Source organism: Lepisma saccharinum, chromosome 30, assembly GCF_977018435.1.
Source record: "Lepisma saccharinum chromosome 30, izLepSacc3.1, whole genome shotgun sequence".
Lineage (NCBI taxonomy): Eukaryota > Metazoa > Arthropoda > Insecta > Zygentoma > Lepismatidae > Lepisma > Lepisma saccharinum.
Window position 1 is genome coordinate 31452660 of NC_139258.1, and position 13502 is coordinate 31466161.

General features: G+C 33.1%; 1 protein-coding gene across 2 annotated transcripts in view; it reads right to left on the reverse strand.

Moving 5' to 3' along the window:
- Positions 1 to 539: 539 nt before the first annotated feature.
- stck (LIM zinc finger domain containing stck) overlaps positions 540 to 13502 on the reverse strand; it is a 54138-nt gene continuing 41175 nt past the window's right edge. For both annotated transcript variants that reach the window (XM_083115449.1, XM_083115450.1), the window contains exon 9: positions 540 to 10379. In XM_083115449.1, the coding sequence (XP_082971575.1) occupies positions 10186 to 10379 (194 nt within the window). In that variant the 3' untranslated portion in view covers positions 540 to 10185. The remainder of the gene's footprint in view (positions 10380 to 13502) is intronic.

Here is a 13502-nt window from a genome sequence, read left to right on the forward strand (position 1 = left end):
CGCAGAAGGTCGACGCAAGAACCTATTTTTTAGGTATCGTCACCAGCGGTGATACGGGCTCTTAAGGCTTGGCTGGACCTTCGGCAAATGTCAGTGTGGCCATTTTCCAAATTTCCCCTACTTTAGAAAAATCGCTATGATATTCCAAATTCTAAAAAATTACATCCTCTTAGAATTTCGTCTAAAGTATTCATGTGACTTGCTTTCACTGTTGTATAGATAGTTTAGTAGGCTTACATAGGCAAGAAACTATTGTGAATATCTAGGAAAAGAAATGAAAGCAAACCACACGAAAATTCATGGAGGAATGCTCTAGACGGAATTCTTAACAGGTGTAATTTTTTAGAATTTAGAATATCATAGCGTTTTTTAAGAAAGTACGGGATATTTTGAAAATAAATCCAGCTGAGCCTTAATGAGTGTGAAGGACCCATATAAATGGTTACATGTCAAATGTTGTGAGGTATTAACATCAAAATGGAATAGAAACAAACTTCTTGACTCTAAAAGGAATAAATTAACACACATTATAATATATATTGAAATAATTTTATTTTACATGTTAAAAAATATGTCATACTGAATCAATAGGCAATTTACTTAATACATTAGTTAACAAAGGCAGTGTGTATGCTTTTTATTAGGGATGAGACAGATTAATCGGTGCTCTATATCAGCCGACACAGGCATACTGATGTGTCTGTAAAATTACCATTTTACTGATCTGATATATCTCTAAATACCAGTCATTTTGTACAAATTCTACAATTTTCTCAGACTTTTATGCACATAATGGTATTAGCCATTCACGTGTTGTAATACATTACTAAGGGAATTTTATGCGCCGTTCAGATTCTTCATGGAACATTTGCAAATTTATACCTAATCAGTAAAATATCAGTATATTGTGTCAAAACTATTAAGTATCAGCTAAAATCCATATCAGTCCATCCCTATTTTTTATACACTTAACAATGTGCGGAGAGTATACAATATTTTATAATCATTTTACTTTACACAATATTAAATTTAAATTAGCGTATCAAATCATTGCTGGTACTTGAATCAATAGATTTATGCATTTCGTACACAAAGAGTTATAAAATAAAAATAACAAGATTCATATATAATAAAACATTACAGCAACTCATCCTACGTAAGTTTCAGCATTACCAATGACTTCATAACATCACCTGACACTAGTTAAACAATAAATGAATTACCGGTATCATATTATTTTTACATATTTCATAAAATTGAATGCAGTTCTAAGAAGTTAATTGGCAGCAATAATGTCATTATTACAAATTACCTGTTTCTTTCCATTCTTATAGTAAGTAGCATATATTCAGAATACCATGTAACATTAGAAAAATATTTTTGTAATATGAATATTAAAAATTCAACTGATGTGTAAGTCAGAACTTTCTTGTGTATATCAGAAAATTCCTTCTTGAGTGTAAATGATTTGTTATACATTTTAAGTAAAAAGCATTCGATATCAATTATATCTTGCACATTGTTGTATTAATACATAAACTACAATTTGTTATTGCAGTTCACAACTGCTCTTATTTTTTGTCACATTACTAAATGGAACATTGAAAGTAAGGACGCGATAAGTTACTAAAACAGTACACATGATTATTTTTTTTATTTTAATACTGAAGAGAAATAACTAATTTACAGCCACAAAAGCAGCAAAACGAAACAGACTAAAATAAGAACTTACTAAAAATACCATTATTGGTAAGAATATACTTTGAAAAATTAAGAACAATCCCAATCTGCTGTTATTTGCTATACCTGGGAGTTTCCTATTTTGATTTTGAATATATTAAATAGTATCTAGGTAGAAGACTAGATACATCTACATGCAATGCAATTAGCATTAATCAATATTAGTGGAAATCTTCAGTAACAGATGTGATTTAGAACTCAACATCCATTACACATGAATCCCAATGTTCATTTATTATATTACGAAAAGTTACCAGCAGAATGACAAATGGACATCATAGTATATGATAGTGCACATTACATAAATTTTGGAGGTTACAAAATCAGTTAACAATAGAACAACCCAAAACTAATTATGACTTCTCAAAACATGTTAACATTCATATCATGTTACAATAATTATTTTGCTATGCTATAATTCAAGCATAAATATTTTTTTTTATTCACTACTTCAAGCTTTCTTATGTTTCAAATATGACTTTAATTGTTTTACTTTAGATAAAGCTTAACTTACACCACATGCCATCATTTCAAGAAGTAGCAGAACTTAAAAAGCTTCAGATTTGGCAAGTACTAACTTATTTTACTCTAAATAAGTAATAAGTAAAATAACTTGGTACATGCCAAAATTGGACCTTCCTTAAGTTCTGCTACTTAATAATTCCTTTATATTAAATACATTACACTGACAACTCATTATAAATTTAACTGAAGTAAACTATGTATATATATATTTATCTTTATGCAGTTAATTTTATCAGCTTAAATATCTTTAAATATCATCTTTGGGGTTTAAGTAATATTATTATGACAATAGATGAATATTAGTTTGCAATCTTGCAACATCAAAAAATATATTTTGAGGTAGACAAAATTTTATACTTTGCATTTAAAAAATTTCTCTCAGAAGAAAAAACATTGCACGTTAACTTATGTTAGTATCAAAATATAACTCTGAATGAGAAAAACATACTAACAGAATATTAGATAACATAAGCAGCTTGAGAAAAAAATTCAGTGTTGGTATCAATTCCCAAGATACCATAATGGCACTTTCATAAGGCAAGCTTACATGTATGAAATTATTTAGTACAAGGGTCATTCAAGTCAAACGAGGGCTTCATCATTTTCCAGAATAACAGAACACATCCCAACATATATAGTAGACAAGTGTACTATTAGCATATGTAGTGCTAACATTGTGGACAATGCAAGTCGATCACTTGTTAAACAAGATTGCAGGCAAGCCTGTAATTGCTAGTAGAACATCATGTTGTGATGAAATTTCTGGTGAATGGATTAATAAAAGTGAGGAAATTCATGGAAGACTTGAAGCACAGTACAGTGATAGGGCTCTTAGTTTCAGTAAAACATTTGAATGGTACAAAAGGTTTAAAGACGGCTGTACATCACTGCAATATGATCCAGCCAAGGTGCTTCAGAGTCCACTGCAACTGTTCCCATGCTTATTCAGTGAATGGAGCGCCTGATCCTTGAAAATTGACTAATATGTCATCAATTTGTGGTACAGATGCATCTTTCTGTGGGAAATTTAAGCTTGACCACAGAAAAGGCCATGCTTGATCACTAAATGCCTTCTGTTTCTGCAAGACAATGCATGCCCACATACTGCCCACCACACAATTTGGACACTACAGGAAGTCCAAAGTTACTACCAGCCCCCTTACACTTCGAACCTTGCTCAAAGCGACTTTCACATGTTTGAACCACTAAAGAAGTTCCTCAGAGGCTGCATTTCAGCAGTAAAGAGGCAAGCACTCTATTCATGGATCTGATATACTGAGAAGCTGCTGGTATCAAAGCACTATTGATATGTTGGAATAAGTGCATTATTGTAGACAGGGATTACATTACGAAATAAGTCTTTTCTATATGTCCACATGTGTTTAGCTTTTCTGAAATATCAAAAGACCCAGTTTGACTTGAATGCCCCTCTTAGCTAAAATAAAGAATGTACAAAAATTTACAAAATTTAATAAAGCTTTCTAAAACTATTTTCTACAATCAATTTATTTTCTATTGAATCTATACCAAACTGATGATAAACTACAATAACAAACATACATTTACAGGACGTGAGATTCACTGAAAATCAAAATATGGAAGACAACAGCAGTCATGTACAGGGGAATGAATAAATATTAACAGGCAAATTGTTGATTGCCAGTCTTATTCATGTTATTCTCTCATTCAGTGCATTTTCAGTAATGGAATCGTACTGATGTTAGTGCAACTGCTTCACTGGCACTTTTCCAATTCTTGAACATCGTATAGTGTGAAATAAAAGTAAATGAACAAGATGGACAATTTGTCTGGTAATGTTTATGCATCCCACTCTACATGAGATTCATCAATTCATAATATTGATCATTAACTGTGATTAGTGGTTCAACATTATACACAGGTGTAAAACAATTTTCATATCTTTAGGGTAATTCTACATATTGGTTTGGTAATCATTTCCAATGTTTAACAATTTCCCATGTGAGAATTATTTTTGAAATATTTTGTTGCAGGGAACATAAAGCAAAAATAGTATTATTCTATGCTTAGGCAAGCTATTTGATTTCATAAAATTCTGGTGGAATTTAGGGATGTAAATTTAAGTTCTGTGAACAATAAGCAAAACAGTACATAGTGTACCAATGTGTTAATTTTATAGACATTCCTTTTACATAATCTTAAAAACAAAATGTAAACACTAACGCACACAAATTTTTCCCATCTGCAGTTTCAGGGATAGATACATCTTTCAATCACTGAAGATGCAAATGGGAAGTTCAAAACATTGGAAATCTTTTCTTTGTATTTTCATTGCTGGTGTTGGTATTTCAAGATTATATATCAGGCTGAGCTTATTCCAATCTATTGATAGTAGAGGTTTCAGTTCAAATTTAATCACCACTTATTAAATAAAACACAAGTCACTACTTGCATGTGGCTTAACAGGTTCTTTCCAAAAACTGTATAATTTTGACAATATTTGGTAATTTTTATGCATAAACGTGGCAAGGTATAAAAAAAATATTGCCCAGGCTATTTCTGATTTTTGCCTGACTAAAGATAGATATGGATTTCTCTACTTCCAATTACTGTTTCACTGATTTGTTTAATTTACTCAGTTTGTGTGTCTATACTGGATATTCCTGTTATAAAACAAATGCAGTAAGTACTGTAGATTATATACATACATAAATCAATCGAAACTAGTAATGTAAAGTGATATATTTAATCATTTCTTGTCACTCAATACAATGTAAACAAAGAACATCAGTTTCAACGACAAGTGTAGTCACATCGTTTATACAGCACGATTGGAGCACAATCGTTTGGCATGAATGCGTGTGCGGTGTGTTCGAAACCTGTTTCGAGGCAAGAACTTTTATCAAAAATACAGTGTAGCAACTGTGTTAATTGGTTTCATACGAAATGTGTTCAGCTGAAAGACGCAGATGTAGAATTTATAAATTCTACGAAACAAGTATGGCGCTGTAAAAATTGTGTAAAGGATAGACGCAGTAGTATATCTCTTGAAAGTGTTTATGAACCAAGTGACATCCGTCTATGATGGATGTATACAAACTATTGCAAACTCTATCAAAGGAAGTGGAGGAACTGAGGAAGCAAAATAAAGAGGCAGAGCGGGAATTGAGCAAATCATTGGATTATGCTAATCAAAAACTGGATGAAAATGTTGATTTAATAAAAAAGCAATCCGAGACCATCGCCACATGTCTTGGACAGGTAGAACGGCTGCAAGAGGAGAACACTCAACTCAAGAAACAACTTCAGGAGACGCAGTTGCAGCTTGATGAACTTGAACAATACGGGAGAAGAAATACAGTGGAAATTTTCGGCATTCCCGAAAACGAAAGGTTAAAAGGAATCTTAATTGTACCCATGTAGGATTTTCTAGTAATGACAGTGTATATATTAACGAAAGCTTAACACCACTTCGTAAGACCATATATGGTCAAGCAAGAAAAATAAAACGAGAGAAAAATTATGCATTCTTGTGGGTTGACAGTTCAGGTACGATTAAACTAAGAAAAAGAGAAGGCGACAGGAATGTTTTTGTTTTAAAGACAATTGAAGATATTAGTAAATTGGCATGACTCTAAATGGCTTCCCCAAATGACATTTCCATTTACTATCAAAATGTTAGAGGTCTAAATACAAAAACACAAGAGTTTTATGTAAATAATATTGTAAATAGTTACGATATAATTGTTATTACTGAAACTTGGTTAAATAGTGGTGTATACAGTAATGAATTGTTTGATGATAACTATAATGTGTTCCGACATGACAGGTTAGAAAATAAGAGAGGAGGAGGTGTATTAATTGCTATTAAGCATAATATAAGATCTGATAATATTATTCTAGACAATAATAGGGATATTTTATGTGTAAAAGTAAACTTAAATAATAGAATATATTATGTAATTGCTGTATACTTCACCCCTTCTTCAACTCTGAATGATTATATATCGTTCTATGATCTGTTTGAAGACTACGAACAACTGCAAAACAATAACATTATTGTAATTGGTGATTTTAATCTGCCGAAAATTGTAGATTGCAACTATAACCTGCAAACAGGTGGAACTTGTTACAGAAGTTTGGACAATTTCTTGAATCTTTATAACTTACATTCTATTAACAATATTACAAATCACAATAGTAGAACCCTAGATTTAATTCTAACAAATGTACATAACAATATCATCGTAAATAGGGATGAGATGCCTCTTGTCAAGGAAGATCTTCACCATCCGGCTTTAATATTAAATGTGCATTTTAAAATATCAACAAATGTGTTGAAACGAAATCCAGTCGAAATATTAGATTTTAAGAGGGCAAACTTTTTAACATTATACGAAATGTTACGAGACATAAACTGGGCTCCCATTACTAGCATGGGTGAAGTGGAAGAAACTGTAAACTATTTTTATGAAAATGTGAACTCTGTATTTCATAACACTGTACCAAAGAAGAAGGTCCACAGAAAATACAAATACCCTCTGTGGTTTACTGGAGAAATTATTAAAACTTTAAAACTTAAGGAATATCATAGAAAACACATGAAATACGCTGATGATAGTAAAACAAAATATAGAGAAACTCGCAAAAAGGCAAAGGCAATTATAAATAAAGCATATCGTATGTACATTAAAGAAACCGAGGATAGCATTAACAATAATATAAAATCTTTTTGGAACTATGTACATAATAAGAAGGGTAGAAATGCGTATTCAAATCAAACTATGATACATGACAGCAGAACTTTACAAACAAATCAAAGTATAGCTGACAGCTTTGCTTCATACTTTCAATCTGTTTATGCTGAATATCCTAGCACATACGAAATTACCGACGAAGTTGAATTAAAGGTATCTAGTTCACTCACTAATTATGGGGTCACTGACAAGGAATATTGGTATGCAGTAAAAAAAATTAAAACTGAAAAAATCCAGTGGACCAGATGGAATTCCTCCATATGTAATTAAGGCTTGCGCCGAAGTGCTTCAGAAACCATTATGTTTTATTTATAATTTAATAATGAAGACACAATGTTTCCCCAAGATTTGGAAATTAACTAAAGTCTGCCCAATCTTAAAATCAGGTGAATGTACAAGAATTGAAAATTATAGACCAATTGCTGTAATATGTGCACCTGCTAAAGTGTTAGAACAAATTTTGTATGCAAGAATATTCAAACATGTCAAAAACTACATAAGCGATTGCCAACATGGTTTTTTTCCAGGTAGATCTACTACAACCAATTTAACAAATTTTGTGCAAGATGTATATAATTCATTCTATTGTAGATCTGCTGTACACACAATCTATATTGACGTAGATCTGCTGTACACACAATCTATATTGACTGTGCAAAAGCTTTTGATAAAATCAACCATGATATTCTTCTGCATAAACTATCAGGCTTTGGTTTGACAAATAATATGTTGAATTTACTGAAATCATATCTTCAGGGTAGGAGACAATATGTAACTTACAAAGAATCAAAATCATGTGAATATACTGTAAACTCCGGTGTCCCACAAGGATCTAATCTAGGACCTCTCTTATTTATTTTGTATGTAAACTATCTACCAACTTGCGTTAAGAACTCACAGATTCTTTTGTATGCTGATGATATTAAATTGTACAAAGTAATTAATGGTCTTGACGATACAATAGATCTCAAAAAAGATATAGAGAAACTATATGGTTGGAGATGCTTAAATGATCTCACATTTAATACAAATAAATGCTACTTTATGCAACTAACGAATAAAAGAAATAATTTGAGGTTTACATATTCAATTTGTGGTAAATTACTTCCAGAGGTGAACCTAATCAAAGATCTTGGTGTTTTCATTGATTCTGCTTTGACCTTCAAAGAACACATATCATATATGGTAAATAAGGCCTACAGATCATTAGGTTTTGTTATAAGGAATTCTAGATTTTAATAGTATACATTGTATTACAACTCTATATAATAGCATAGTAAGAAGTAGACTTGAATATGCATCCGTTATTTGGTCTCCAATGTATAGATCGTACGAAAATAGCATAGAAAGAATTCAGAAAAGGTTCCTAAGGTATCTCTTTTACAAAAAATATGATATGTCCCCACGACAAAATAACGTGAATTACATTAATCTGCTTGACATATTTGGATTTAAGAGTCTTAGTAATAGGAGGAAAATATTAGAACAGTTGTACTTGTATAAAACAATTAATGGTGTCTTAGACAACAGCCCCTTTCTTGGTCAAATACAATTTAATATAAGAAAAAATAATCTGCGTAATAGAAATATTCTAACTTCTAAAATTTCAAAAACTCAGAAATATAGAAACTCACCAATAAATAGAATGTGTCACGATTACAATATCCTTGTTGCAAACAATTAATGTGTAGATTTTTCACTTCCATTTGACAGATATAAAAGAATAATAGATTCAGTGCTATAGAAACTCTGATAGAATATAGATTGTTTAAAATAAATATTATCATTTATAGTGTGCAATATTTGTGAATTACATATAAACCTCTTGCCTAAATGTATGTAGATAAGTATATATATATATCTCATGCGTTACGTATGTTGTATGTTATATGTATTGTATGTGAATGAATGAATATGTGTTTGTATATTTCCATGTAATTTCTATTGTAGTAATCAAACACAGTGTACGCCTTCTGTAATTGGAGGTTTAATCCTCTGTAGAAGTGCAAAGCATAAATAAATAAATAAATTACTTGTGTCATGATGATTGCTATGACAACAGAAAGGTGTTATTCATGTGCTACTTGGTGCTTGATGGAATAAACAAGATGGTGAAGCATTGGATTTGTTCTCCACTGATGAAGAGGGACGCCCATCTTCAGTGAAATTGTCCTTGGTACCGAATTGCAATTCCATAATTTTAAGTCATACAAAGTCCTTTCATCAGCTATGTTTATTGTGGATAAATACAGCCCATGTGAACAGAATAAAGTATTGAATTTATGGTCAAAATGGAAATAGGATTTTTGTATCTAACAATTTTATTATTTATTTTAATAAGTACAATAGAAATGAATAAACAAAGAGGTATTTTTTTTTTACTGTCATTGAATAATATGTCTTACAAAATTACACCATGTGTGAAGTGTTTTGGAAAGAACCTGTTAAACCACATGTAAGTAGTGACTTGTATTGCAAACTATGGTTACGCAAACCTTTAAGAAATTACTTGGAACTTAATCACCAATACTAGTCAAAACGTTTCCCAAGTGCCACACTGAGATTATACTCCCAGCCATCCACACCAGACATACCCAAAAACCATGATTATGTAACCATTGCAAATGAGTTTATAATGCAAAAAAAATGTTTTTCTTCACTGAGCACAGACACACAAAAATGTATAGTCACAAAATTTAAATTTGGGCATGCAGAATCTGTTTCAATGTATTTCTATTTTAATTTATTCATTAAGAGTTGCAGTGGTTCAATCAGGTGAATATTTTAATATAAAACTATGATAGATTGATATGATACAAGGAATACCTACATATTATTATCATTAATTGGTGTCCCACACTGTAGTCTAAGAAATTAAGCTTTGGGCTGGGGCTATGGGACACACTGGATCACCCACCTCTGCTGAGGCATATGGGAATCAGGCCAGCAGTTGGTAGGTAAGCCTTGCCTCTCACGGGCTTAGTAATTATAAGTATTAAATTGTATCAGTGAGAATAGTACATTTAGAGGCATCTGGCAAAATTGGTACAACTATCAACACAAATAATATAAGGCTCACGGATAACAGTGACTTGCTTATTATCCACCATTTGATCATATCAATACAATATTCTTGTTTTAATTTAGCTATATTGTGTGCCCTGCAATATTAAAAACCATGAACTTATGCTTTCTTTGGTGTCATTTCATGGGCTTTTCTTAATCTCCTCCTCAATTCACCTGGGAATTTGTCATAACATTTCTTGCAAACAGGTTTCAAATCAAATTCATAGAATTTTGTTTTCTGGTTCATCTTCTGGTCACAGATGGAGCAGGCAAAATGATGGACGCACCAAGCTTTATTCAAAGCCGTAAATACTGAAATGAATAAAAGAATACATTAGCAAGATATTTTTTAAAAACTTAAAAGAGCTCCAAACTGTGAAATATCCATACTGCCATTATGGGATTATTCCTCTTGAGTCAATGGTTGTACGGCGCATGCTTTTAGAAGGAACATGAGTTCGGCCAATACCCAGCCAGTGCTACTGCGCTGTTGCCAAACTAAATGCTAGCGCAAGGGAAGGACAGAAAATTCGCGATGTGTCCATTATTTTTGATAATGCATGCACGGTATATATAAGTACAGTGAAATAATATAGTGAATATTTCTACACAGGATTATAATATCATATCACTGTAGCATATACAAGAAACCCATACCTGAAAGAAGCTTCAAGGTATCTATTCATCACCGCTCTCGTCGTTTTCCTCGGTCTCCGCATGGACGTCCGCAGGATTTTTTCCAGGGAGGGGCAAGGAAGGTGCTTTTTTCCAGGGGGGGGGGGGGGCAAACAAGGCACATTTTCCTCCATAATAGTGTTGTTCCTTCAAAAACATTGCTTAAATTTGAATATCATATTCATGCAATAATTAACACATATTATTGTAGCTGTAATGAAATTATATGTGAAAAATATATAATTTTTGGTTGACATTTTCCAGGGGGGCCACTACCCCCCTTGCCGCCCCTCCCGGATGCCCATGGGTCTCCGCGTCACTGATTTCACTCATCTCCGAATCACTCTCCTGGAGGTTAATGATTAGATTTTGCACCCTTGGTGCCTGTACTACTGGTGCTAAGTTTTGAGAGTGACATTATTTATAATAAAAAGAACACACGGAACACACACTATCGCACGAAAGGGCTGTATTTTATCTTTTCACAAACTGTTCTTTGTGGCGCACGAGTGAACGATGAGCGAATAATTTTACACCAGCCTTGCTACGAAAACGCTGAACTCAAACTGAACCAGGCTTTCAATGTTCGAGAACGCCCAGAACAATGAAGGGTCATTGTTTATATCGAGGCGAATTTAACACCCACAGTTTTCCCTAGACACAACAACACAGCTGCGTCAACACGGTGGCAACGAAAAAAACAGGCTGAAGGAAATGAAAGGTGTTTCCCTTGTTTCTTCAAGGAACGATAACTCCGGCTGTAGGCGACGGAAATTCATGGGATTTGAAGAGTCAGGTTCAAAATGTCTTTCCCCATCTTATGATGAACCTTAAAGTGGCGAGTTTTATGAAAACTTCTTGCGTGCAAGAAAAATACAGAACACTGCTTTTAACTTCCACGCCGCAGTCTCCTAACTGTACAACGTTGCACTCCTGCCATTGGTTGATCGCCACGCACACCCTCTGCGTGGCCCCACCCGATATCGCTTCTAAAAGCGTGCGTCGTATACAAACATTTAAACACACTATTTTGATGTAATGTTCTGGGAGAACACATGCTCCATTCATCAGGCATTTATTTTTAGGTTGATTGATGTTAATTAATCAAAATGTAATTACCGTATTTACGCGTGTATAATGCGCACCCTGGTTCTTCATGGGGAAAAATAACAAAAAAATATCTCGTATATAATGCACAGTATAATCAAGGCTCAAGAAATGACTTTCTTAGTTGTAGGTCATAAAACTGTTGCTATGCAGATTGAAAGTGAATGACATCCTACCTATTCGATAAGTCACCTGTTGCTATGTGGACCAAGAAGAGAAAGTTCCTTCATTTTGTGATGAGCTTATTTCAATTGCTTTGCACATTAGTGTCGCCATTTTGAATAGAATACTGTTGCCATATTCAGAAACTGCAGAATTTAAGCTTTACAGCGATATATAACATGATAGAGTTCTGAAAATATGAAAAATCAATGCAAGTGTCAAAATCATGGAATGACCCTGTACGGTTTCATGTAGGCTGTCTGAATTATTTCGTGCATAATACGCACCACAGTTTATGGGGCAAAAATTTGGAAAAAAGTGTGAATTATACATGAGTAAATACGGTAATGTAATCAAACATTAAATAAATTACAAATATATGTCTGATAAAAGAAGTGTGTGTTCTCCTCAAATGTTACTCAAAAAATGTGTTTAAATGCTTGTAACAATAGTAAACTACAAGAGGCATAATTCTACAATGCAAGCAATACGTACAAGAAAAATTACTAATAGTAATCAAAATGATAACTTACCTAGTGCCGAAGTTACCTTAACCTTTTAGTTACCTTAGTTACCCTTTAAGTTACCTTAACCTCTTCTTATCTTCAGTGGGTACGATGGATATTTCAGTCCTCAACATTCTCTGGCTAATCTGTCCTGCTTAAAATGATCCAAGTACCTGCTTATTTTAATACTGAGTTATTTTGCTTTTCACTCTTCAGAAGCTCTAGTGTGTTTAACTTGCCATAATCACATCCACCTCTCTGCTTCCACATTGGCACTTAGCTGGTTTATCTTACCCTTGTATATAATATAGCACATAATCTGTGCTTGAAGCAGTGGTGTGTGTGCCAAATAAGGAGTCACGTGAATGTTTTCCTTGACTGATTGAATTTGGTTATTTTTAGGGTCGCTTTTCTGCCACTATTGGCTAATCAAGACAATGAGGATGAGTAATGGTTTGGCAACATTGATGAACAGACACTAAAAAAAAAAACTAAAAAAAAAACACCCATGTCCCATGATGGGACTCAAAACCCAGGACTCCTAGTTGCAATTTGAAGTCTTGAGTTCTTCTAACTTGTAGTTACCCAACAAAAAAAATCTTCAGATATTATTTTTTAGTTAGTCTAATTTGATGACAGAAGAAGCATTTTAGAAAATTATGAATTGTAATTTTTAAAATTATCCACTATGAAAGAAATTTGGCACTTGCAAGTTGCCCACTTAAGGAGTTAAAAGTTACTTAGATCTGTGGCAAAATCATCCTTTTTCTCCAATTTTCATAGTTGCCAAAATTGGGGTTTACATACCCTACTACTTCCTTAACTTACAGTTTTTTCAACACATCTACCACCACTTTCAGCATCATCTTTCACCAATTCCAATCTCCAGCTGGGTCAGTATAGAGATCAAGCCTCTCCATTGTCTGCTCTTCCACTTTGAGCTGTGGTCCAGGCAGTAGAGCATCTGACTGCCATGTGGCAGTCT